Genomic DNA, 20671 nt, shown 5'->3' on the forward strand with positions numbered 1-20671 from the left:
GAGAAATGAAAGCTTACAAAGATAGGATCCAATTCCATCCAGCTGGAGCGCCGGTTCCGTTATCTGAAGAAAGGTTATCAAGGGTAAGGGTGTGGACAACACGGCAGTTGCGGGAACGTACAAGTCTGTGTAAAAACGTCCTTCGCAGAGCGGAAGCCATAGGTCTTCGATACTCCAATGGGGAGCCAGATGACGCAAAGGAAGAAATCGAGCATCATGAGAAAGACCGAAAACTTGAAAATAGCGGAATAGAGTCTAGGAGGCAAGTAGTTGATCACGACGGAAAGGACAAGCAGCCCTTCGGAGATTGCCCAAATCAATGCTCGCCATTTAACGTTGTCGTCGCCGACTCCCCCAGGAAAATCCACTTCCCAGACTGCCAGCTGGGAAACAATATAATTTGCAGCTGTCTGAAAAACAAAACGCCTGAGGTTGGGTGGGGAAATTGAATCTCGGATGCCCATACCTGACAATTGCCTGCAACGAAAGTCATCCAAGCAGTGCAAGCCCACCAAGCAACGATGAAACCGAAGAACCTCGCATATTTAGGACCCGCACTTTCTGCACTCCAAATGTATATGGAGCCGCTCAACGGCAGTGCAGAGCAAATTTCCGCAAGGACCCATGCTGTGATAGTCATGAAGACGAGGGTGATCAAATAAGACGACCTATATGGAGCTCAACAAAGGGCCCTCATTAACCGTAGAGGAAGCTTATACCAAATAGCAGCTGGACCGCCAGCCAAGAGGCCCAAGAAGAATGCGGATCTGAGGACGACAATGAGCTCATAACCTCATCAAATGGGAATAGAATGACGAACCGGACGCCGCCGATAAAATTCAAAGCGCAAAAACTTGCCGCAAAACTTTCGACAAGATGCCAGCTTCGATGGAGTTGCTGCAAAACGAAAAGCGACGGGTTACCACGGTAGATAGAATCAGAAACCATTGCAAAGCCACGGCAACATACTTGTTTATAGCCAAGACTTTGCTGGAAAATTGAAGCGTTAGTTCGTGCAAATGGATATCCCCCAAAAAAGGAAGGGAAAGAAACATGGTGACACTGGGGCTTCCCTACGCAGGTATGAGCGCTGATCAGGTTCTAGCGGTATAATCTCAATCCTCAAGCCTTCTGCTTCATACCGCTCTCATGTGGAATTCACCACTTCGAGGAATATGAAGATAGAGGGCATGAAGGATACCCGCAGCCATTCCAGTTTATCACCAGATTTTGACATTACCAGTTCGCGCCCCACGCAAAGTAGGTTCTCCCAGAGCACGACCAATTATTACCATCTGGACCTCGTCTTGGTCGATGCTTTCTACCTCCTCTTCAACACGGTCCTTGACATGCTTGGAGCCTGCAGAGGATTCCATTTGAGAAGAAGAATATGGGGAAGGGGCAAACGTCGGAGGAAGATCGGATGACTTCGTGCAAAAACTTTCATCTTAAGTACAAGCAGGTACAAATTTGCTTGGTAAGCTGATAAATTAAAAGATAAGGGGACAAAAGTAAAAATAGACATCCCCTGCAAGTTTGTAAGTACCTCCTTGGTACCTCCTGATGTTCAGCCTTCAGGGTATATTAAAACGCTGGAAAATTTGTCAGGATCGTTCAAAGGAACTCAAGGCATTCTACACACGGGTTTCAGGGCACGAATGAGGAGCCACTCTTCGTTCGATACATCAACTTTGAACGAAGTCTGGCGATCGTGCATCAGGTGGTGGTGTAAATCATATAATGGCTCTCGCACCTTAAGAACGTCGATACTTGGCCGTGTAATATGACTGAGAAGTTCATCCTTCTCGTCGAAATGGCGTCCAAACATCTTCGCAGATTGATATACAGCATGCTCGATCTTGACCGCTACACCTCCTCCAGCTTGCGATTTTTTGACAATCTAAGGGACGGTCAATCTCAAAGTGCTTGTTGCCTAACCATTTACGTACGTCTTGGTTCTTGTGGTTGATTTCCAATGATGTTCTATAAAAACAAGGTCAGAGGCACCACAAAGTAAGAGATGGACTGACATTTTTCCGAGATCAATAATGTCTTTTTTGCCTGTCACAGGATCAATCTTGACGACAGCCAAGGGCGTGCCAACCCTCAGGGTTCCGTCTAGAATATCGACTCCAAGAATAATCGGATCCCGTTTACAGAAAGTGGCTATGATTTTCAATCGACAGGGCCACACAGCTTGGGGGGCGGCATCTCTCCTTTTGGCCTCAGTGATTTCGTCGTTGTAGGCCTTGAAAGAGTCAAAAAGATGATAAATAATGTCGGCTGCACGGATGTTAACAACGGTGCATGAGACAATAGAGAATATATTGTACCTTTGAACAGTCGGATTCCCATCTCCTCTGCCAGCCGTTCTGCTTCTTTATCAATAGGGACATCAAAACAGAGAATACAGGCAAGTTCTTTCGCTTTTTCCAGCATGGTACCCGCGCGCATGACATCCCGCTTGTACACGGGTCCGATGTTGATACCCGAGACAGGGATTTTACTCGTCTTCAAAAAGTCTAGGAGAGCCTCCAGTGACCCAAGCGTGGAAGCTTGAACACAAACACCACGACCAGATTTGTCGATGTTGTTCAGGAGAGAAGTCAAATCCGACATAACCTCTTCCTTGAGATCTTCTTCGTCGTCGTCAGGTCCGACCACAAGCAGGCGCGAACCAGCTATAGCTTTCTCCAGATCGGGAGCTGTGACCTTGACACCCAATGCTGCCTTGACTTCTTTGTGGTGGACATACGCAGACTGTCGATATTTGTCAGCAATAGTAAAAAGCAAAAGTGTGTGCCGACCTTAATTCGCAGCTCTCGGAGTGGCTGAGGGGTTAGCAGTGCCCGAACTTGCGTTACAATTGGGCCATTGAGTCCACAAACAACGATTCTGTCCCCCTCATGCAAAATACCATTCGAAAGGACGACGTCAATTGTCGTGCCCAAGCCTTCGATAACTTTGACCTCGAGAACAGTGCACTCGAGCTCAGACAAGTACATTAGTCGGTCGCTCATCCGCTGCTGAGTGAGATTGACGAGAAGCATGATCATGTCGGGAACTCCCTCTCCCGTGATCGCTGACGTCGGAACCAATGAAACGTTGCGCGCGAAGCTTTTGTTTTCGTAGTACAGACAGGCGTTTAGACCTTCTTCTGCGAACGCGAGGATGGTTTTCGCAACACGGTCCTCGAACTCCCGCTGGACCGAACGGCTTTGTTTCTCCAAGGACTCGCGGAAAGCACCATCGGGTGTAGGAGTCCATCCGTATATGCGATCGATCTAAAAAAACCAACATTAGCAGTAGTCGCATCGAGGATATCCTAGCTCGACCTTATTGAGAGCAACAATAAAAGGCGTCTTCCTATCCCTCAGTAAACGCAGGGATTCCAATGTTTGGGCTTCCAGTCCGTGCATGATATCGACAACGAGAATAGCAATGTTACACAACGAGCTACCGCGAGAACGAAGATTTGTAAAAGACTCATGACCGGGTGTATCAATGACCAATAGCCCGGGAATTTTGTACTCCTGTTGTCCATCCTGTAACTTCGTGTCAGATGATAGAGTCAACCAACGAATTCAGAAATGTACCTTGTTCAAAACTGCAGTTTTCGTCTTGATCGCGTCTACTGGGAAATAGGTGGCTCCGATTTGTTGGGTGATTCCACCGGCTTCCCCTTCTTGGACATTGGTTTGACGAATCTGATCAGAGATTAGCCAGAGCTGCGTAGAAAAGAAGCCATTCTACCTTGTCCAACAATTTAGTCTTGCCAGTATCAACATGTCCAAGAATACAACAAATGGGGCTGCGCAAATCGTCCTTATTCCGCGCAGCCAAAGCCAATTCATGTGCCTTAGCACGTCGCTCAGCAGCATCGGCTTTTCGTTGAGCTGCCATCTTCTGAGCAGTGGTCAGCTCCTCATCCGAAGAAGATTCATCTTCGGAATCATCGTCAGAGTCGCTGTCCTCCGAATCTCCTGAGCCATTCTCTGATTCGGACGACGACGTTTCCTCTTCCTCTTTAGAGGGGGGTTTCACAGCGGCTACTTTGGAGATTACGGGCTTCGGAGCGCCTTTGACTGGTGGTTGAACTTTCGATATGGGCTTCGTGGAAGGAGGCTTTAGTTTATCCTCAGTAGATGGGGCTGAAAAAGACTCGATCACGCATCGGTCAAAGAGACCTTTTGAAAAGTTGCCCACCTTTAACATCCAATTTCTTATTGGGCTTGGCTGGTTCGGGAGAAGCCTCTCCATCGTCACTTGAGGCATCCCACGAATCTTTGACTCCCGCGGCAGCTTTCGTTTCTTCGTCGCTGCTCGCCTCCCAGTCGGACTTTAGGTCTTCATCAGCGTTTGGTTTCACTTCCTCTGCGACTGGTAATATGGGCGAGGCAAGCTCTGGTGACCGAGGTCTCGATTCTGGAGCGGGAGATGCGTCTTTTGCACCTGGACCTTTCTTTTTACGATTCCCGTAAACAACCTTCTTTGGTGCCGGCGGACCATTTCCTGATTGTTGCTGTAAACCCTCAATCTGTACCCCAGAAGCCAAAAGAGCTTGTTTGCGAATTTCGGCCATCTGTTTTTCTTCTTTTTGCTTCTTTGTAAGTAGGCGCCCCTCCTTCTTCGCGATTTCACGCTTCAACTGTGTAAAGTATGAGTAAACCCAGTGTCAATGGCTTCACGGGAAATACTGACCTTTTCTTTCTCTTTTCTACGCTGCTTTTCTTCTTCTTTTTTGCGCTCCTCTGCTTCCAACCTCCTCTCCTCCTCCTCAATCCGCTTCCTCTCTTCCTCTGCCAAGCGTCGCGCCTCTTCCTCCAATCTTTTCTTTTCTTCCATTATGGCCTTGAGCGCGCTGATGGCCCCCTTTTTCTTTCCAGCAGCAGGCGCCGGTGCGGGGGCTGGGGCGGGCTCGTCGTCTTTCTTTCCCTTCTTCTTCTTCTTTTTCTTGGCATCCGTCTTTCCCCCCGCAGCTTCCTCGCCTTCCTCCTCATCCTTTTCATCTGCTTTCGGAGGCTCAACAGCAGCAGCGGGGAGCGGAGCAGCTGGCTCGACTCCTTCAGCAGCCTTCTTTGCAGCTACCTGTGCTTTCTTTTTGGCCTGATAGATGTTAGGAGAAATTATCTTGTTTTTTCGAGCATTCACTAACCTTTTCTCTCTCTTTCTTCAGCTTTTCCTTCTCCTTCTTCGAGAGTATCTTGGCTCCAGGCTCATCTATCTCATCACCAGCATCGTCATCGTTTTTTTCAGGGACAGCTGGCGGAGCTTCAGAAGTGGCCGTTGCCTCAGCTTATGTATAGAATGGGTTCATCCCGGTTAAATATCAATGATGATTTACCCACTAACCTGTTGGTTTTTCCTCCTCTTCCTCCTCCTCTTCGAGCCCTGCCTTGCCTTTCTTTCCTTTGCCCTTTTTATCTTTCTTTTTCTTCTCTTTCACTGGGCCCCATTCTTCATCCGCCATATCCTCCGCTGTAACTTGTTGCGGTGGTTTTGAAACCGTAGTAGCCGCATCGTCCGCCTCCGCTGTGTCAACGAGTCCATTAACAGGTTCAAAAGCCTTCTTTTTTTGCTTATCTTTCTTGGGTTTTGCGGTAGAAGCTTTGATTACAGACTAATTGAAAATGAACAAGATCTCATTCCAACATATTGTCTCATACGCACCATAAGACCGCCAAAATCCTCATCATCCGCTTCAGCAGGCGTGTTATCGGTCATGCTCAAGGCAGAAAACCCCGAGAAGCTTAGACTGGACTGTTTTGCGAAGGTTTCTTCAACATCGTCGGGGGCCGATGCTAGATTTTGAGGTTCAACCGTTTCGCCAGCCTTATCCCTATAGATCCGTGATATATTGTGAGTGCGAGAGTTGTCGATAAAATTGAACAGACCAGAAATCATCATCCCCCTTCTTTCCCTTCTTTCCTTTGTTTTTGGGCGGCATCGATGATTTTGAGATGACTATGGTAGAAGCAACGGTTCCGGTGACTAGATTCAGCTACATACAATTTATGCCGCGTGACATTGCCTGTTTACGACATACTAGTTATCGTTTATGGGCCTCCTCACTGTTATTCGCAAGAATCGTCAAAAGGAAAAGGAAATGCGAATCCTTTTCTTGTATGTGTCAAGCGCCAGACGTCGTCTTTCTTCCTGACTTCGATCAGAGGTCTCGACAATGCAGGCAAAACCACCATTCTCAAGAAGCTCAATGGAGAGGACATAACTGGAATCAGCCCAACGTTGGGCTTCAATATCAAGACCTTTGCGCACGGACAGTAAGCCAGGATTATTCGCGTATTTGGTTTGGATGCGGATTTAATAGCTTTACCCAGCTATACCCTGAACATCTGTAAGTGGATCCCCTACTACGCGCCCCCGCCACAAAGATCCGACCGCTCTTCTCATCAGGGGACGTCGGCGGCCAAAGAACTCTTCGACCCTATTGGCGAAACTATTTTGAACAAACAGATGCTTTAGTATGGGTCGTCGACTCTGGTGATAGGATGCGCATGCAGGATTGCAAGCAGGAGTTACATAGTCTTCTGACTGAAGATGTGAGAATTATGAGCTTTCCCCAGAGCAATATCGGAACTGACTTATTGTCAACGCTGCACGGCTATCACGTTTGTCATTAGCGTTTGGCGGGCGCATCCCTCCTGGTCTTTGCCAACAAACAGGATTTACAAGGTTCAATGACGGATACTGAAATACGCGACGTAAGATCCATCGCGGCCTGCTCTGATATTCGAAGTATGAGTTCATACCGTTTCCCACTTTCCACAGGCGCTTGACCTTCGCTCCATAACAACACATCACTGGAAAATATGGCCTTGCAGCGCAGTGACCGGGGAAAACCTTGTTTCTGGCTTGGACTGGGTTGTAAACGACGTTGCTAGCAGACTATACTACAGCTCTACGACGTCATTGCGAGCGGAACGCAGTCTCGCTGTGATTTGAAATGATATGAGTTGCTTGCTACTCATTTGGCTTTCTCGAGTCTCAATGGGTGGCATGGGCGTACTTTTCGAGAACTCCCAAAGGACATCTCCTTGAGACTTTCCGTTCTTCCAGAGTGTATTTGCGAACAACTCCGATCAGCCTCGATCCCTCTCTTGCACCCTGGAACGACCTCGAAAGCTCATCGGCGAATCACATACAATCAACTATGCTCTAGCTTTTCAAGGCTCAGGGAGAGGACGTATACCGGCCCACGTCAGAACCCCAACAAAAGATGATTGCTTTACGTTGACGCCGGCGTTCAAGTTAAGAGTTGTTCTACCGGCCTTCTGTGAGACGTGAGTCTTGCGGCAATCTGTAGTCTGATTAACTCTTCCAAAGAATCCGCGTGTCGATCGCTCCGCTTCGTCGCACTCGGAACGGACAGATCTCTTACATATCGAGACCATCGAGCCAATTGCGCATGTTGTGGAATGTCACTTTTTCTTGAGACGAAACACTGATTCAAGCGATATTATGCGTCTCCAGGTTCCTGCAAATATGTTTCGTTTCAACGCCTCTAAAGATCCGTTCCCTCCCTTCAAAAATGGTCGACATAGTACAAACTCTCAGTCAAGAAATGTAAAGACACGACGCTTCCATCATCTCCCGCACGGCAAATGACTCAAAACTGGGGTGTTTCCTTTCTGTTTTCCTATCCAGCAGCCAAGAGGAAGAAGCACATGAGCGTATCTTCACGATTTGTCGCTGATCAGCGCCGTATCGTCAAAGCCATTCTAACATAAACTCCCCGTGAGTCTCCATGACAGAAACCGCATGATACACTCAGCCTTATTGTTCGGTAGGTTAAACTAGATGCCCGGTTGTCGAGGTGAATATGCTTCAAACAACGAAGAAAATATTTAGTTGGAGCTGAATAAATATACGTTGAGCGATAAACGACTCGACTCCACAGCGCATTGGTTCCTAAATGAAGTCTGACTGTAGGTCCTCTACGCATTTTTGAAAGGTATTACAAGGTATCGTTGGAGGCGCGAAGGGATGTATGGTCGTTGGTGAGTCAATTGATCAACCTTTTTTGTCGCACATCTCGACGATTGAGCGGTATCGGCCGAGATGCACTAAATCCGCAACACGCAGGTGATAACCATATGACCAGCGACCAGGCCAGTGGGAAAAAAAAACACAACGGACATTGGGAGGTATGCGAACGGGTAAGTAGGCGAAATATTCCGTGGGCGTACCGAGGAGTTGCATGCAAAGAAACGATATGTCTGCTGAAAAACCGAGGAAGTCGTGATTCGATTCTTGATCAGTGAGTGACCGCGCGCGTTTGACTGCTTAGGATCCGGACTTACTTTTCTGAGCACTTCCTGGTCAGGGTCGATATTTAGTGGTGCTACCTCGGGAAGATGGATAATTGATGACGCACTGGGGGTGGGCTGACGGACCGCTGAGCTGATTATGGCGCAAATGTTGAATCCGCGGCTAGCAAAAAATACACCTGGAAGGGAAACATGACCAGGTAAACTTATTCTGCAGAGGGACGTCGCCGGGTTGTGTGCGCTTACGGGTGGGAAGCAACTGTATTTTTACCAGTGGGATTTGATGCGCGAGCAAGCCTGAATTTTTATCGTATTTTTCCAACAGTGCATCCCAAAAAATGGATGGACGGTGTCGTTTCTGGAAGAAGAAGAATAGCAAGCCAAAAGGCTATTTCAGTGAGTGTATGTAGGCTTGAGTCGAATCTTGAACTTTGTTCGAGCTGATGCAAAGTTGATGATATTTAGAATCCCAGGATTCTGGTGTCTCTGGGACGGGTCTTGTGGACTATAGGCACGTGTACTGGAAGGAGTGTGGCATTTAATCTTGGATTAATCTTGCTCTGAAGGTGGGCTTCCTTGGAAGAGTATGTGCATTGCTTGTTATTACGCCGTGCTGTCGGGTACTGGCGAACGAGATCTGATCAGAGTTCCTACCTATAGCTTCCTTTCTACGGGGACATGCTCAAGGGACACCCTGACCCCCATTTGACGGGACAGCCATATCGAGGAATGAGAACGACCCTAACAGAATTCTTGCCGTGGACAAAAATTGTTTCCTTTGGCAATCATCCTTTTCAATTCTGCTTCCTATGACTGCTCGCGAATCCTCTCCCTTGGGTCGCCTTGTCTTTCGCAGATTTATCTGCTTACCCGTTGATCTACACATGTATTCCTTCTCCTTAAAAGGCCAGTACCGTCCGCCCTCTTTTCGGCAGTCCTCCCCGTCTCCGGTCCTCATATACCTTCCCAGCTATCATGCCTTCACAAGTTGCCTCGTCTTGCGTCAGCCTTCCTTCGTCCTCAGCGGCCCTCAAGGCCGCGTCGCGTTTCTCCCTGCACGCGTTGAGCCCTCGATCGTGGGCGGTAGCCTTTGGTGGGTCTACCATCGCTTACTTGCAGTCACGGACATGTGCTGAGGACACTACTCTAGCGCGCACATCCATACTCGCCGTTCTGGAGGATGCGATTGGCATCGGGCATCTTACAATCTCTGATTCCGAAGGGACACACTACTATGGAAAATACCAAAAAGGATGCAATGATGTGCATCTCACTATTAACAATGACACTTTCTGGTTAAGAATTCTACTGTAAGTCATGTTGTCAATTTTCAAATTAAGTACGCGTCGAATGTGTGCTAAACGAACCCCTGCTAGGTCTGGCGATCTCGGCTGTGAGCAGTCCCCCTCATGTGACCTGTCGTCGTTTTGCTCATGAACGAAAAATCAGTCAGTGAGGCCTATATGATTGGCGACATCGAGGTATCCAGCCTTCAGGGAGCTATGCGGGTGCGTGAACTCTTTGTGTTGTTAACTCATGTTGATTAACGATCCTCACAATACTTAGATATGGCTAGAGAATGAATCCGGAATGGCGGAAACTCTCTCATCCACAGTTGCGAAGGTATCTGCGGCGATCACTGGGATTTACAACAGCTTCCTTGGCCAGACGCGCTCTCAAGCGCGTCTAAACGTAATCGCCAGCTATGATCAGTCAAATGCTTTGTTCCAGGTACGCCGCCTTCATATCCAGGTTGTAAACGCCCGCTGAACGATGCGACGTTGCCAGGCATTCTTGAGCAAGGAGATGATGTACTCGTGTGCCCTTTGGAGCGAAGCAGAGGGTGGCGTTCGCGGAGACCTCGAGATGGGTCCGACACCTGGGGATCTGGAAGCAGCTCAACGACGAAAAATCCACCACGTTCTTCGTACGGCACGTGTGAAACCGGGAAACAGAATTCTCGAGTTCGGCAGTGGATGGGGAGGTCTTGCTATTGAGGTCTGTGTGCTGTTCTTTTATTCTATTCAACCAATTTCTTACTCGTTTATCAGGCTGCTCGCTCTTTCGGCTGCGAAGTTGATACGTTGACGCTATCTATAGAACAAAAAATCCTTGCAGAAGAACGTATCAAAGACGCCGGCTTAGAGGGGCGAATCCGAGTCCACCTTCTCGATTACCGGGAAATTCCAGCCGAATTTGAAAAGGCATTCGACGCTTTTGTTAGCATAGAGATGTTAGAGGTGTGCTCGCCTTTTGCTCTCTCTTCTCGCGACCATTGTCTGATAGATGAGTAACAAGCACGTTGGCACCAAACACTATAACACATACTTCAAACTTGTTGACTTTGCTCTAAAGTCCAAAAACGCAACAGTTGTTGTCACGTCTTCCACGTTCCCAGAGTCCAGATTCTCTGGCTATCAGTGCGTACTCTTTAGAATACCTTTACGTATTCATTAAAATTTCTACAACAGGGCCGAGGATTTCATGCGCAAATACATGTGGCCAAACTCTTGCCTACCCAGCGCAACAGCTTTGATTACTGCTGCCCAAGCTGCATCACAAGGCCGCTTCACCCTGGAGGGCGTTGAGAACCATGCTGCCCGTACGCCTTTCATTTTTTCTAAACGGCCCCAATACATTCTTACCTCAAATTCAGATTATCCTCGGACTCTTCGGGAATGGGGCAGGCGTTTGGAGGCAAACTTGACACAAGATCTCATCTCAAGAGACTACCCATCTCTTCGAGACGTACATGAGTATGCCGCGTTCAAACGCAAGTGGGAGTACCTCTTTGCATACGCTGGCGCTGGTTTCGCAAAGGGCTATATTACGTGTCATATGCTCACCTTTATCCGCCAGGTCAGTATCATTCGTTTCACCATATGCTATTTCTCTGACATACTCAATCCACCAGAACGATACACCAGCAGTATGCTGTGATTGAGTGATCCTCTTTCCACAATTAAATGAACGGAGGAGGAAGTGCCACCTAGGGCGCTTGGGATGTATTATTATCACCTTATCTTGCACTCTAACTAGACGTCAACTAGAATTACCAGTCGCACCACCATGGAAGGAACTTTAATGATTACCAGCTATTCAGCACATATGTATTGCTAAACGATATACTACTCTTTTCCTGTGTTAGATCTCGTGAGTTCGCATAGCTTTGAATTTATGTAAAATTTTGAAAGCAAGGTCTCCTTAGTTGATCATGAAGGATAGGCCGCCTACGACGAGTCTCTTCTTTCATAATGTGTGGGTCAAGCTCCTCAAGGACCAGTGTAAAGCAGACGAATGATTCTATACTAGTCGGCATGCGGCATAGTGTGGCGAGGGTATCAATTATATGTTATAGTGGTATTACAGTCCTCCTGGGGTGACCTTGAGTGATGGGCAGATGGACATAAGCACATACTGTTGAAGATATATCTAGTGGTAACGATTGTTGTGTAGATGACAGCCATGGCAACGCAATCGGGTAAAAAGAACGAGAAGACGCACAATGCTATGATGGTAGGCGAGTTGGATCTAGTTTCATTATCCATGATTGGAGCTCCTTTACATTAGGAGCCGCAAGAGCGTGAGAGTTTGAAGCAGTGAAAAGAGTGAACGAGTGAGGTTTCTGTAAGGGTTGAGATAATTGAACCTGTACTTTTAAAAAGAAGGAAACGTACGCCTAGCAACAATTCTTTATGAGGATCGCTCTCCACGTTCACACCCGTCAGACTGATTATGCCAGTCTCCTCGGCTTCATTGGAATGGGCGTAAACATGAAGATAGGGTCTGTAATACTATTCGTCAACTATGATTTACGGGTGAATAAGAAGATCATACCTATTCAGGACGAACCATCTCCTTTCCCAAATGTTCTGGCTGGCATCAGTGAGAATCATCAGATGTCCCTTCTTGGTAGCACCATCGCTGTAGTCAATGATCAGCCTTCTCGTGAACTTGCAATCTCAAGTTGGGCAAATAAGTACCTCCGAGGTATAAGTTTCGTCTCAGAGATAAACTTTAATCCATCTATTTGGTCAAGTGGTTTACTCGAAGTCCCGTTCTCTTCGTGGTCACTAGGCTCCTGGCTGAGTACGATCTGAACGAGAAGAAATCAGCATCTTGCCACGAGAATCACTCAAATAAGACAATTGACAACCTTTCCCTGATGCCCAAATTGTTTCTGCCACAGAGCAAGGGATTTCTGCAAAAGATCATCTGCACGCCAAGCCAAAGTATCGGCTTGCACAGGTTTCGGAGGCGAATTTGTGAGGATGACGCGGATTGCTTGAACGTCGGCTGCCCGCCGTTCTGTCATGATTAGTCGTGTGTAATCTTCAACGACTGAAATGCCTCGAGGTTTCCAAGCGCCCAAAGTCTCCTCACCCCTCACATACTTCTCTGAGGTATCAAGTCGCCAAAGATCTTTAGCAGACCGAGTGAGAGGAGGCGACAACCGCACTGTGAAAAGGTTGCTAGTTTTGGACAAGATCTTGTTGGAGCCAAAGAAGGTGAGAAGTTTAGACGGTGGACTGGCATCTCGAGTTTGCATGGCAATGGCAACATCCATACTGAACTGCATCGGATCGCTGCATGTTTCCACTGCGACAGCCCAAGTAAGTTGGACAAGAATACGCTGGTTTGATGCTGTGACGCGATTGAGTAAAACAGAGTCATGAACGCTGGAGTCCCACAGTGCCTCAGCGGACAAGGTGCCTGTTCCGTCTGGTTTAAAGTCAACCGTCTGGTCTTTCAGAAGGGGCATAGTTACCAGCGCTTTCGATGTCGAATCGTGAATGCGCCCTTTAGGGTCAAGTAGTCGAACATTTCCGATCCGCACTTTTGTGAACTCAAGCCATGGAAGTTGTAAACCAGAATTAGATGACAGAGAAACAATGATACGCCGCTGTAGTCCTTGATGAAGCGAAAAAACACCGGGATCAAGGCTGCCTTGTGATATCACAGGAACTGGCATGTAAGAGCCGTCTGGACCAAGTTCACAGACTTGAAGCCATGCAACGACGTCATGAACTTGCTCTACAACAAAATCGGTTTCAGAGCGTCGCATAGGTGGAAGTGTTGCTGGCCTAGATTCTGTAGAAGGGCTTGGATTAGGCCGGTATTGCTTTTGCTCACGCATTTCGTCCCATCGCTCCATGCGCTCCAGATATGTGGGCTTGAGTGCAGCAAAGAACTCAATCGGAGCATAGCCCTGCCGCAAGTGATTCAGAACCTTAGAAGTGGTTACGATGGAGAAGCTTCTTCGGAACTTCAACTCTGATAGTGATGACGAGTCGATGTTGAGCGCAACCGACGGAAATACCTCTTCTGCTGAAAGACTTGGGCCAACAAAAGAGGAAAGACGGACTTGGAGATGGACTCCGGAGAAATCATGCGACGAGAGCCCCTTGATGGAGTCAACAGTCAAAAAGAAGCTCAATTTGGTTCCAGGAGGGACATGTCCCGGAACTGGGGAGGAGGAGCGAGTGGAGGAAGAAGATCCGTTTAAATATTTGGCCGAAAGAACAACATTCACAACTTTGATGTCAACTCGACATGAGCCAATGGCTTCTGCTGTGTATCGACAGAAGATCGGGACCGTTGACGTTGATGATAATCTTCGGGAAAGTGGAGCAAGTGAAAGTAGGGCATTTCCAATAAAGGAGTACTCCGGAGGTGGGGAATCAAAGAATGGTTCGTCGGATGAGAAGTGTTGTGTGTATGAGGGGCGGTCGATATAGGTTGTGAGGTTCCTCATACGCTGAAGTTGCTGTTGCATTCGATCAAGGGACCATGCGTAGATGGCATTGTGTCGTTTGTCAAGCACTTTGACTGCGACTGATGGCTGGGTAGCAGAGGCAAGGATGGGGTCTGCGACGTCACCAAATTCGTCCAGGCCCGCAATGGTGTCGACAGCGGAAGTTGGGGCGGCGAGAGAACCGCCGGAGGCTACTGTGAAGTTGTATGATATTTGCTTTCCAAGTTCCTTGCTAAAATTCAAGCTTCAGCAAGTAGGTGCCAATTGAGTCGATTTTCTCACCTAATAACGTTGGCCTCTTTCATTATGACTGCGTTTGTCAATATTAGTTCTGCCATAGAGAAAGATCGATGTGCTCTCCATCGATCAAGAACCTTTCGGATCAATCTGAGCTGCCGAGCAGAATAGATAACTGGCTCAAATTCTATCCCCTCCACGTCATTTTCACCTCGAGCTCTTGCATCAACAAGTCGTCTCATCTGCGCACGGACGAGTCGGAGTTGATGTTCCATATGGTCTTTCTCCACCTTCAAGTCCTCCGCCTCAGTCGAAGAGTCCGTGATTTCTTGAAGCCGGCTCTCCAGTTGTTGTTGAACATCTTTGAGGGAATCATCAGCCACAGGACTCCCCCAACTTGGTCCAGCGTCTATGCTCGTGTCATCCGTGGCTGCCTCACTGGGCAACGGCCGACCAGCTTCACTCCAGACATCATCTGCTTGGCTGAGGCTGCTTTCTGGCCGTGACTTTGAGTTATGGTCTCGCAATGTCTTCACTTTTGTGATCTTCTCGTACAACTTGTTCAAATCTTCGTCTGGGAGGTTGTCTAGCGTTGGATCTAAACCTAATCGAGCCAAGGCAGCTTCACGTTTGGCAAAGTTCCAGTCCACGTCTGCCAACTCATCTGTGGAAGACGTAGGGGAGTCAGGTCGAGGAGAGCTTTCGCTCATCGCCTCTATCTCAGCGGCAGAGAGACTGAGGTGCATATTTGATTTCATGGTGGCCCGGTCACGTTGCTTGCGCACCTCTTCCGGGTTGTTAAATCTGAAAACATGATGGTCGCCTGGGACAAATTAAATTCAAGGTTTGCGTCGAAAAGAGAGAACATACCGAGAATGATGCGAAAACCAGAACGAAGTCTGTGTGGCTGCCCAAATTCATCAGATTAATTGTTTCGAAGTGAAGGCCCGAAGCTTACTGTTCCTGGAGATATTTGTTTTCCGTTCAAGAACTGTCAGACGTTGTCAGAACTGAGAGATGTCGCAGGTGAATGGGGCATACCGTTACGCTATCTGGCATACTCTGTATTACAACTTTTCCATCTGTGTTTTCTAAGTAACAATGCTCCTCAAGAATATTTTCTCCGCTCAGCCTGATCGAGGCCGGTTGTTCGCTATCCAGACGACCAACCTGTACCGTTTTTGTCAACTACAACCATGTGGAGAACAGGAAACGCACGATGGTCTTCCCAGGTTTGATCTGGTAGATCAAGCACTCGCTCATGAGAGGATCTTGAAAAAAATAGTGGTCAGTTGACGGCCCATTAGAACGCGCCTTGATGACATCATACCCTCATTCTATCGAGATACAAGTACAATTAGCCTCCAATAAAACGGTGATTTGTGGACATAAAGACGCACCAAATTAACGAGATGTGGCATCTGATCACGAAGTAGTTGATGAGTAAGACGTGTGGGGCAGATACGAGGATGGTATTCTGACCTTCTTTGGCGTATGAACACCGACGAGATTCTTTTCCACCGTAATGCCCAGTTCCTCCAATGCCCTCTCCCGTTCCTTCTGAACCTCCTGAGTCCTCTCCAGCTTCTCTTCCCAAGTTTCGTTCAGGCTCTGCATAAGTTTCTCGCTCGCCTCCATCTGATCTTGGAGCTCAGCCTTGGTGACCGTCTTGATGCGGCCATCCTTGGTCTTATACGTGACCTTCTGTTTCTCTGGCGGCACATGGGGATCGTAGGTTTCTTCAGTAGCAGCACCAGCAACGCGAGCTAGAAAAAACGATCATAAACAGCATACACGACCAGTCCGATTGCGTCGTACCTCGTAACGTCTCCAATTCCTCTTTGAGCTCGCGCACAAGCTTCGCATTAGGATCCTCGTTCACCACTGCCTTGTTCTTGATCTTCTTTGCCTGATCGGCATAACGTAGTGTGCTTAGGGTTTCCTCGTAATCAGCAGGAGAGATCGCAGCTATCATCGCGGTCTTCGAATTGCCACCCAAACTATCCTTCAACAGCCAGGTAAGGACCTGTGGAGGTCAGTTAAGTAGATAATATCTGGCCAGAAGTGCGACATTCACGCACAGAGTCGCGATAAGGAACGAACTCTTCCGCCTTTCCCTTCTTTCCTTTCTTTCCATCTGATTGACTCGCCACAGCCAGTGACGAAATGACCTTTCCGAGTGTCGTGAGTGATTTATTAATGTTCGCCCCCTCTTTTAATCTCTGGCCGGTAGCGCCAGTGGAGTTGGCCCGTTCTGATCCAGCCAAGTCGACCAAACTGCCCCCCAAGAGATGTCAGCTGAATGAATGTGCACGAAAACGAGGCAAAGAGTGGACCTAATCCTCGACACTTTCTCAGTGTCCATATTCGTGTCTACATCATGTCTTTTCATCGTCAAAAGAAGAGTGAAGACGGCATGTGAACGCGATGACCTATTCGAACATAAGGAGAAGGCGACTTTGAGAACGTAAGATGATATCCGCACGTTTCGTTCATATTCGTAGCCGCAACCGTTCTCGCCTTGTTTCCTTCGTCCATGAGGGTCATCATCTCTTCATACCCGCTCACAACCAACTTGGAAAGATCCTCAACATAAGGTCCCAGGCTTGGGTGTTCGCGAACCCTGAGATTTCCTGTGTTCTTGGGATTCAAAAGGTCCCGCACTTTCTCGTTGTAAATCTGTGTGGAGCGGTCAGCCGAGCACCATGGCGCGTGAAAATGGAAGGTTGACCTCAATGTATGAGACCTCAACGGTAAAGCTCATATTCGGGTCCCGGGCCGACTTGTCCTTGACACGGTCAAAAAGTTCTGAGCAGGTCAGGGGGATAATACCCTTGTCTGCACCATCTAAAAGATTTGTAAGGTTGGTAAAGCCGTTAAACCGAGCTCAATGATGAAGATAACTAACATCCCATCATACTGGCAACAACGTCGCGTTAGTATTTGGGCTGTCGAATAGATTACGGTCTAAACGCACCTATAAGATTTCCCCGATCCTAATTCCATCCTGCAAGGTCAGTACCAACCCATCCAGCAATTTCAATCTCGTACCAGTTTGCCCATCTAAACGACGCGACACGTTCAGCTACGACGCCGAGAAAAAGAGACTGAGCAGCTTACAAGCAAGGATACAAGCATTAAAACCCGAAAAGCCATGGTCCAACAATTCCTTTCCTAAATCATCGTACAACGTCTGCTGTGAGCAATAACCGGGCTCATCCCTTGGGCCCGCAGACCAATAACTCTTATCAAAACTAAATGCCATTGTCTTTCTCTCCGTCGCGCGTTTCGAGTCCTGTGTCGAGCCCTGCTCTGGAGGGTCCAGAATCGTCTGGTTTCCCTGCATGCGGATGAGTGGCTTTGCGCCGCGAGCCAGTTCTGTTCATTGGAAAGTCAGCTCGGCGCGCGATGGCGGGAATGAGTGAAGAGGCAAAGGCTGGGGATACCTCGGGAGTTGAGTGGCCTACATCGAACGACAACCTTGATGTTCCCATCCCCGCTCTCGGCCATGTCTAAACGAAAGATAAATGAACGGGGCGTTCCCCAGAGGGGGCCTGAAGTTTGTGGAGAAGATGTTGGAAGGACTCGGTCTATAAGTTACGCTTAAACGCGTGCTCAACTTCTGCCCTAACAACACTCACGCGCGTCGACGGAAAAGGAAAGTCATGTATTTATTTCTAAGGACAACTCGGAATATCCTGGTTATTTCTCCCCCGAACTTCGCCTGCAGCGATGCCGTCTCCTGTACTAACTCCGTGAAATATCCTCGGCACCAATGTGGGCTTTGGAAGGCAATCAGGCCAGAATGCTTCAGGCGGTGGTTATGCTGCAGTTCGGGATGTTGGCCAACTTGGGCGGTATTTACCAATGATATTACCCTCTCAAAGGAGATCGAAATCATCCAGCTGTGAGCAAAAATGTCAGAACAGGAAATTCATCTACAGCAACCCCAAATACCTCGTCGTTATACTCCATTATAGTGCGTTTCAGTTTCGATGTGTCCACCCATGTCACAAAGTCCTCCATGTGTCTGTCGGACGTTCTTGAGCGGGATCAGAATCCACCAGGCTACTTTGGCACCCACCTGGTTACGAGAAACGCGGGATCATTGATGGTATCGGGACCCACACGAACATGACCTTGCTCAATAAATTTAACCGCCTAAACATCTCGACGGTCAAAAAAAAAAGTGTCGAATGGCGGGTAGTGAAGTAACATACCGCACTGACGGTCTCAGCCATCTTTGACATGCACATGAAGACAGCTAATCGCCTGCGGCAAAACGCAGCGACCGTCAATTTGTTTTCAACATCACTTAGTTTTGCTGATGTGTTCAAAACACCCATGTCGTAGAGTTTGGACAACAGTTGGCCCTCCATGCGACTTCGGAAAGGGTCTTGTGCTGGTAAGAGAGAAAGTCTGTGGGCGTAGGAACGTAGGGAACCGCAAAGCTTGTTGTATCTGGACGTCAAATAAGGACCAAGATGCAGGACAGCAAGGGGTAGTTACTTGTGGTAATCCTCTCTGTCCTGGATATGGTACCTGCGCATAACTTTAATTTCTCGAAGGTTGGCATCTTGCTTCCACTGCGGAGGATAAGTAAAGGGAGATTGACGACGACGACGACGATGACTTACATTGAGAAAGTCGACCTTTTTGAGGAGCTTTTGCTCATGGTACTTGAGTTTACGGACCATGGTGGTAAAAAAGAGAGATATGCCACGTGTGGGGCATTCAACAGGCTTCAACTTGGCCTAACCTGGGCCTAACCGTCTTCACCCCCCGTCGTCGTCTTTTTATCCCTTGCTCGCTGTCAAAGACGTTCTCCTCCGTTACCCTACTCTTCCTTCACCACTTCCTCCCATTTTTTCTTGCGTCTCTTGCCCGATCGTTGGATCTCCACTTTCCTCGGGCCATCCGCTTATTCCTGTCCGTTTTTCTATCATTGCTCCCCACATTTCATGCTCAGCCGCCTCTCGTTGCAACTTTTACTACTCGAGCGAAGGACGCAGCTCTAACCGCTACACACTATCCCCATGAACGGCAACCGCAATGGAGACATGATACGAGCAAACGCAAACGTTCCACCGCACGGCTTGACCAACCAGTCTTTCATGCAAAATCCGCCGCCAATGGGACAGCAACTGCTAGCTCCGAACCAGATGGGCATTCCTCCGGGCACTCCTCCGATGGCCATGGTTTCTGGCCCCAATGGTCAACTTCGATATCTGCCTCAACAGCAGGGGCAGCAGCAGCAACAACAACGGAATTTTATGCGCCAAAATACCCAGCCGTTAAACCCGACAGCGGGCTCCACGCCAGCTCATATGTCCTCACTCATCGCCGCTGGTCAAGTCAATTTCGGCGGAAATATGATACCGCCTGGAAGCAACACCGTGCGTCGTGTAATCTCCCAGCCCCACATAAATCCATCGGCGCATATGCCTCAAGGTGCATCTCCCATGGTTATGAACCCACGCCAACAACATCAAACGCAACTACAACGACAGCAGCAGCAAATGGCTATGTCACCAGACATGTCCATGATGATGAGGCAGGGAGGGCCTCCTGGCATGCCTCACAATCTAACGAGGGCGCCACCTGCTCAAGCCCAACAGGTTATGAACAGTTTGACCCATCCTCCGTCCATGAATCAGGTTTCGCATCCCGCTGGAATGCAGCAATCCCATCTCCAAAGTGCGTTTTCAAATGGCATGCCTCTGCAACATCAACCACCATCATCACCGAGACCAAATTCCCTGCCTCCGAATCATGCCGCTAGTATGTCAATCTCCACGCCAGGTCCATCGCACACGCCAGTCAACCGAACGAGAATGACCCCCGATAATGCTAACCAGATGCAGATGGCGATGAATTTTCAAGCCTCACAAGGATCCAATTCTCAACGCATACCACAAGCCCCCGGGCAATACCCCTTCGATTCTTCGTCTACCCCTCCCCTTCCATTGGATATCTCACAACCGATACCCTCTGGCATGATGAATACCCAAGGCAATACCCCCAACCGCTCTTTTCATCCGACACCTGCCCAGCAGTTTGAGCAGATGAAGGATATGAGTGATCCTTATGGGAATCATTTTACCATGCCTCCTCCGTCCGTCCCCTCTCGACCACCGTCCCACAACAACCCCCATCCATTACAACAGCAACAACAACCGTCACAGCAATCTCCACACCGCCAATCCCCCCTCCAGCCAGATCAAATGAGCATGCACCCACAAAGACCTCAATCGCAACCACAATCCCAGCCCCCCGGAAGGCCTCCATCTCAAACTGGACTTACACACAGATCTTCCCATTCAGCGCTCTCTAATCAAGGTCTTACGGCGACGGGAAGGCTTCCACTCGCCCAACAAGGCGGGAGTCAGTT

At 48.4% G+C, this 20671-nt stretch overlaps 8 protein-coding genes across 8 annotated transcripts in view; 4 read left to right on the forward strand and 4 right to left on the reverse strand.

Annotated features, from left to right (window-relative positions):
• LACBIDRAFT_185557 (APC amino acid permease) overlaps window positions 1-948 on the reverse strand; it is a gene marked incomplete at its 5' end in the record, with an annotated part of 2735 nt that extends 1787 nt beyond the window's left edge. Inside the window, 5 exons of the mRNA XM_001884358.1 lie at window positions 18-63; window positions 122-410; window positions 467-668; window positions 720-767; window positions 821-948. Coding sequence (XP_001884393.1) covers window positions 18-63; window positions 122-410; window positions 467-668; window positions 720-767; window positions 821-948 — 713 coding nt within the window. The remainder of the gene's footprint in view (window positions 1-17; window positions 64-121; window positions 411-466; window positions 669-719; window positions 768-820) is intronic.
• A 676-nt stretch (window positions 949-1624) lies between these two features.
• Window positions 1625-5221, reverse strand: LACBIDRAFT_252126 (uncharacterized protein; the record flags this gene model as incomplete). The annotated part of the gene is made up of 13 exons (XM_001884359.1): window positions 1625-1702; window positions 1754-1900; window positions 1950-1983; window positions 2031-2283; window positions 2334-2760; window positions 2808-3284; window positions 3336-3545; window positions 3597-3707; window positions 3754-4023; window positions 4214-4648; window positions 4702-4992; window positions 5062-5106; window positions 5156-5221. Coding segments are annotated over 13 exons (2844 nt in total), but the record flags the coding sequence as incomplete, so codon positions are not given.
• An 837-nt stretch (window positions 5222-6058) lies between these two features.
• On the forward strand, window positions 6059-6963 carry LACBIDRAFT_252312 (GTP-binding protein; the record flags this gene model as incomplete). Its single annotated transcript, XM_001884232.1, has 6 exons — window positions 6059-6123; window positions 6171-6281; window positions 6339-6355; window positions 6415-6560; window positions 6642-6722; window positions 6790-6963. 6 exons carry the CDS (start codon window positions 6059-6061, stop codon window positions 6961-6963), a joined length of 594 nt encoding a protein of 197 aa, XP_001884267.1.
• An 855-nt stretch (window positions 6964-7818) lies between these two features.
• LACBIDRAFT_330053 (uncharacterized protein) lies at window positions 7819-8830 on the forward strand (the record flags this gene model as incomplete). Its single annotated transcript, XM_001884233.1, has 6 exons — window positions 7819-7834; window positions 7951-8018; window positions 8123-8177; window positions 8506-8524; window positions 8614-8684; window positions 8754-8830. 6 exons carry the CDS (start codon window positions 7819-7821, stop codon window positions 8828-8830), a joined length of 306 nt encoding a protein of 101 aa, XP_001884268.1.
• A 433-nt stretch (window positions 8831-9263) lies between these two features.
• cfs3-1 (cyclopropane-fatty-acyl-phospholipid synthase) lies at window positions 9264-11431 on the forward strand (the record flags this gene model as incomplete). The annotated part of the gene is made up of 11 exons (XM_001884234.1): window positions 9264-9381; window positions 9439-9598; window positions 9665-9681; window positions 9738-9796; window positions 9855-10019; window positions 10077-10286; window positions 10340-10528; window positions 10587-10708; window positions 10760-10890; window positions 10945-11147; window positions 11203-11431. 11 exons carry the CDS (start codon window positions 9264-9266, stop codon window positions 11230-11232), a joined length of 1404 nt encoding a protein of 467 aa, XP_001884269.1. The 3' UTR covers window positions 11233-11431.
• A 365-nt stretch (window positions 11432-11796) lies between these two features.
• Window positions 11797-17790, reverse strand: LACBIDRAFT_303710 (kinesin-like protein; the record flags this gene model as incomplete). The annotated part of the gene is made up of 23 exons (XM_001884360.1): window positions 11797-11913; window positions 11966-12074; window positions 12126-12212; window positions 12272-12384; window positions 12445-14275; window positions 14326-15103; window positions 15151-15187; window positions 15239-15271; window positions 15322-15450; window positions 15499-15551; window positions 15611-15617; window positions 15681-15701; window positions 15763-16046; window positions 16099-16306; window positions 16362-16557; window positions 16617-16712; window positions 16766-16959; window positions 17012-17127; window positions 17189-17199; window positions 17258-17276; window positions 17332-17343; window positions 17401-17658; window positions 17727-17790. The coding sequence occupies 23 exons, from the start codon at window positions 17788-17790 to the stop codon at window positions 11797-11799; spliced, it is 4773 nt and encodes a 1590-aa protein (XP_001884395.1).
• Window positions 17791-17932: 142 nt separating this feature from the next.
• Window positions 17933-18977, reverse strand: LACBIDRAFT_191260 (uncharacterized protein; the record flags this gene model as incomplete). The annotated part of the gene is made up of 6 exons (XM_001884361.1): window positions 17933-18185; window positions 18238-18310; window positions 18365-18441; window positions 18501-18741; window positions 18790-18866; window positions 18918-18977. The coding sequence occupies 6 exons, from the start codon at window positions 18975-18977 to the stop codon at window positions 18162-18164; spliced, it is 552 nt and encodes a 183-aa protein (XP_001884396.1). The 3' UTR covers window positions 17933-18161.
• A 339-nt stretch (window positions 18978-19316) lies between these two features.
• The window catches only part of LACBIDRAFT_294912 (uncharacterized protein), a gene marked incomplete at its 5' end in the record, with an annotated part of 3212 nt that continues 1857 nt past the window's right edge, over window positions 19317-20671 (forward strand). The window contains one exon of the mRNA XM_001884235.1: window positions 19317-20668. Within this exon, the coding sequence (XP_001884270.1) occupies window positions 19317-20668 (1352 nt within the window). The remainder of the gene's footprint in view (window positions 20669-20671) is intronic.

Source organism: Laccaria bicolor, genomic scaffold, assembly GCF_000143565.1.
Source record: "Laccaria bicolor S238N-H82 LACBIscaffold_25 genomic scaffold, whole genome shotgun sequence".
Lineage (NCBI taxonomy): Eukaryota > Fungi > Basidiomycota > Agaricomycetes > Agaricales > Hydnangiaceae > Laccaria > Laccaria bicolor.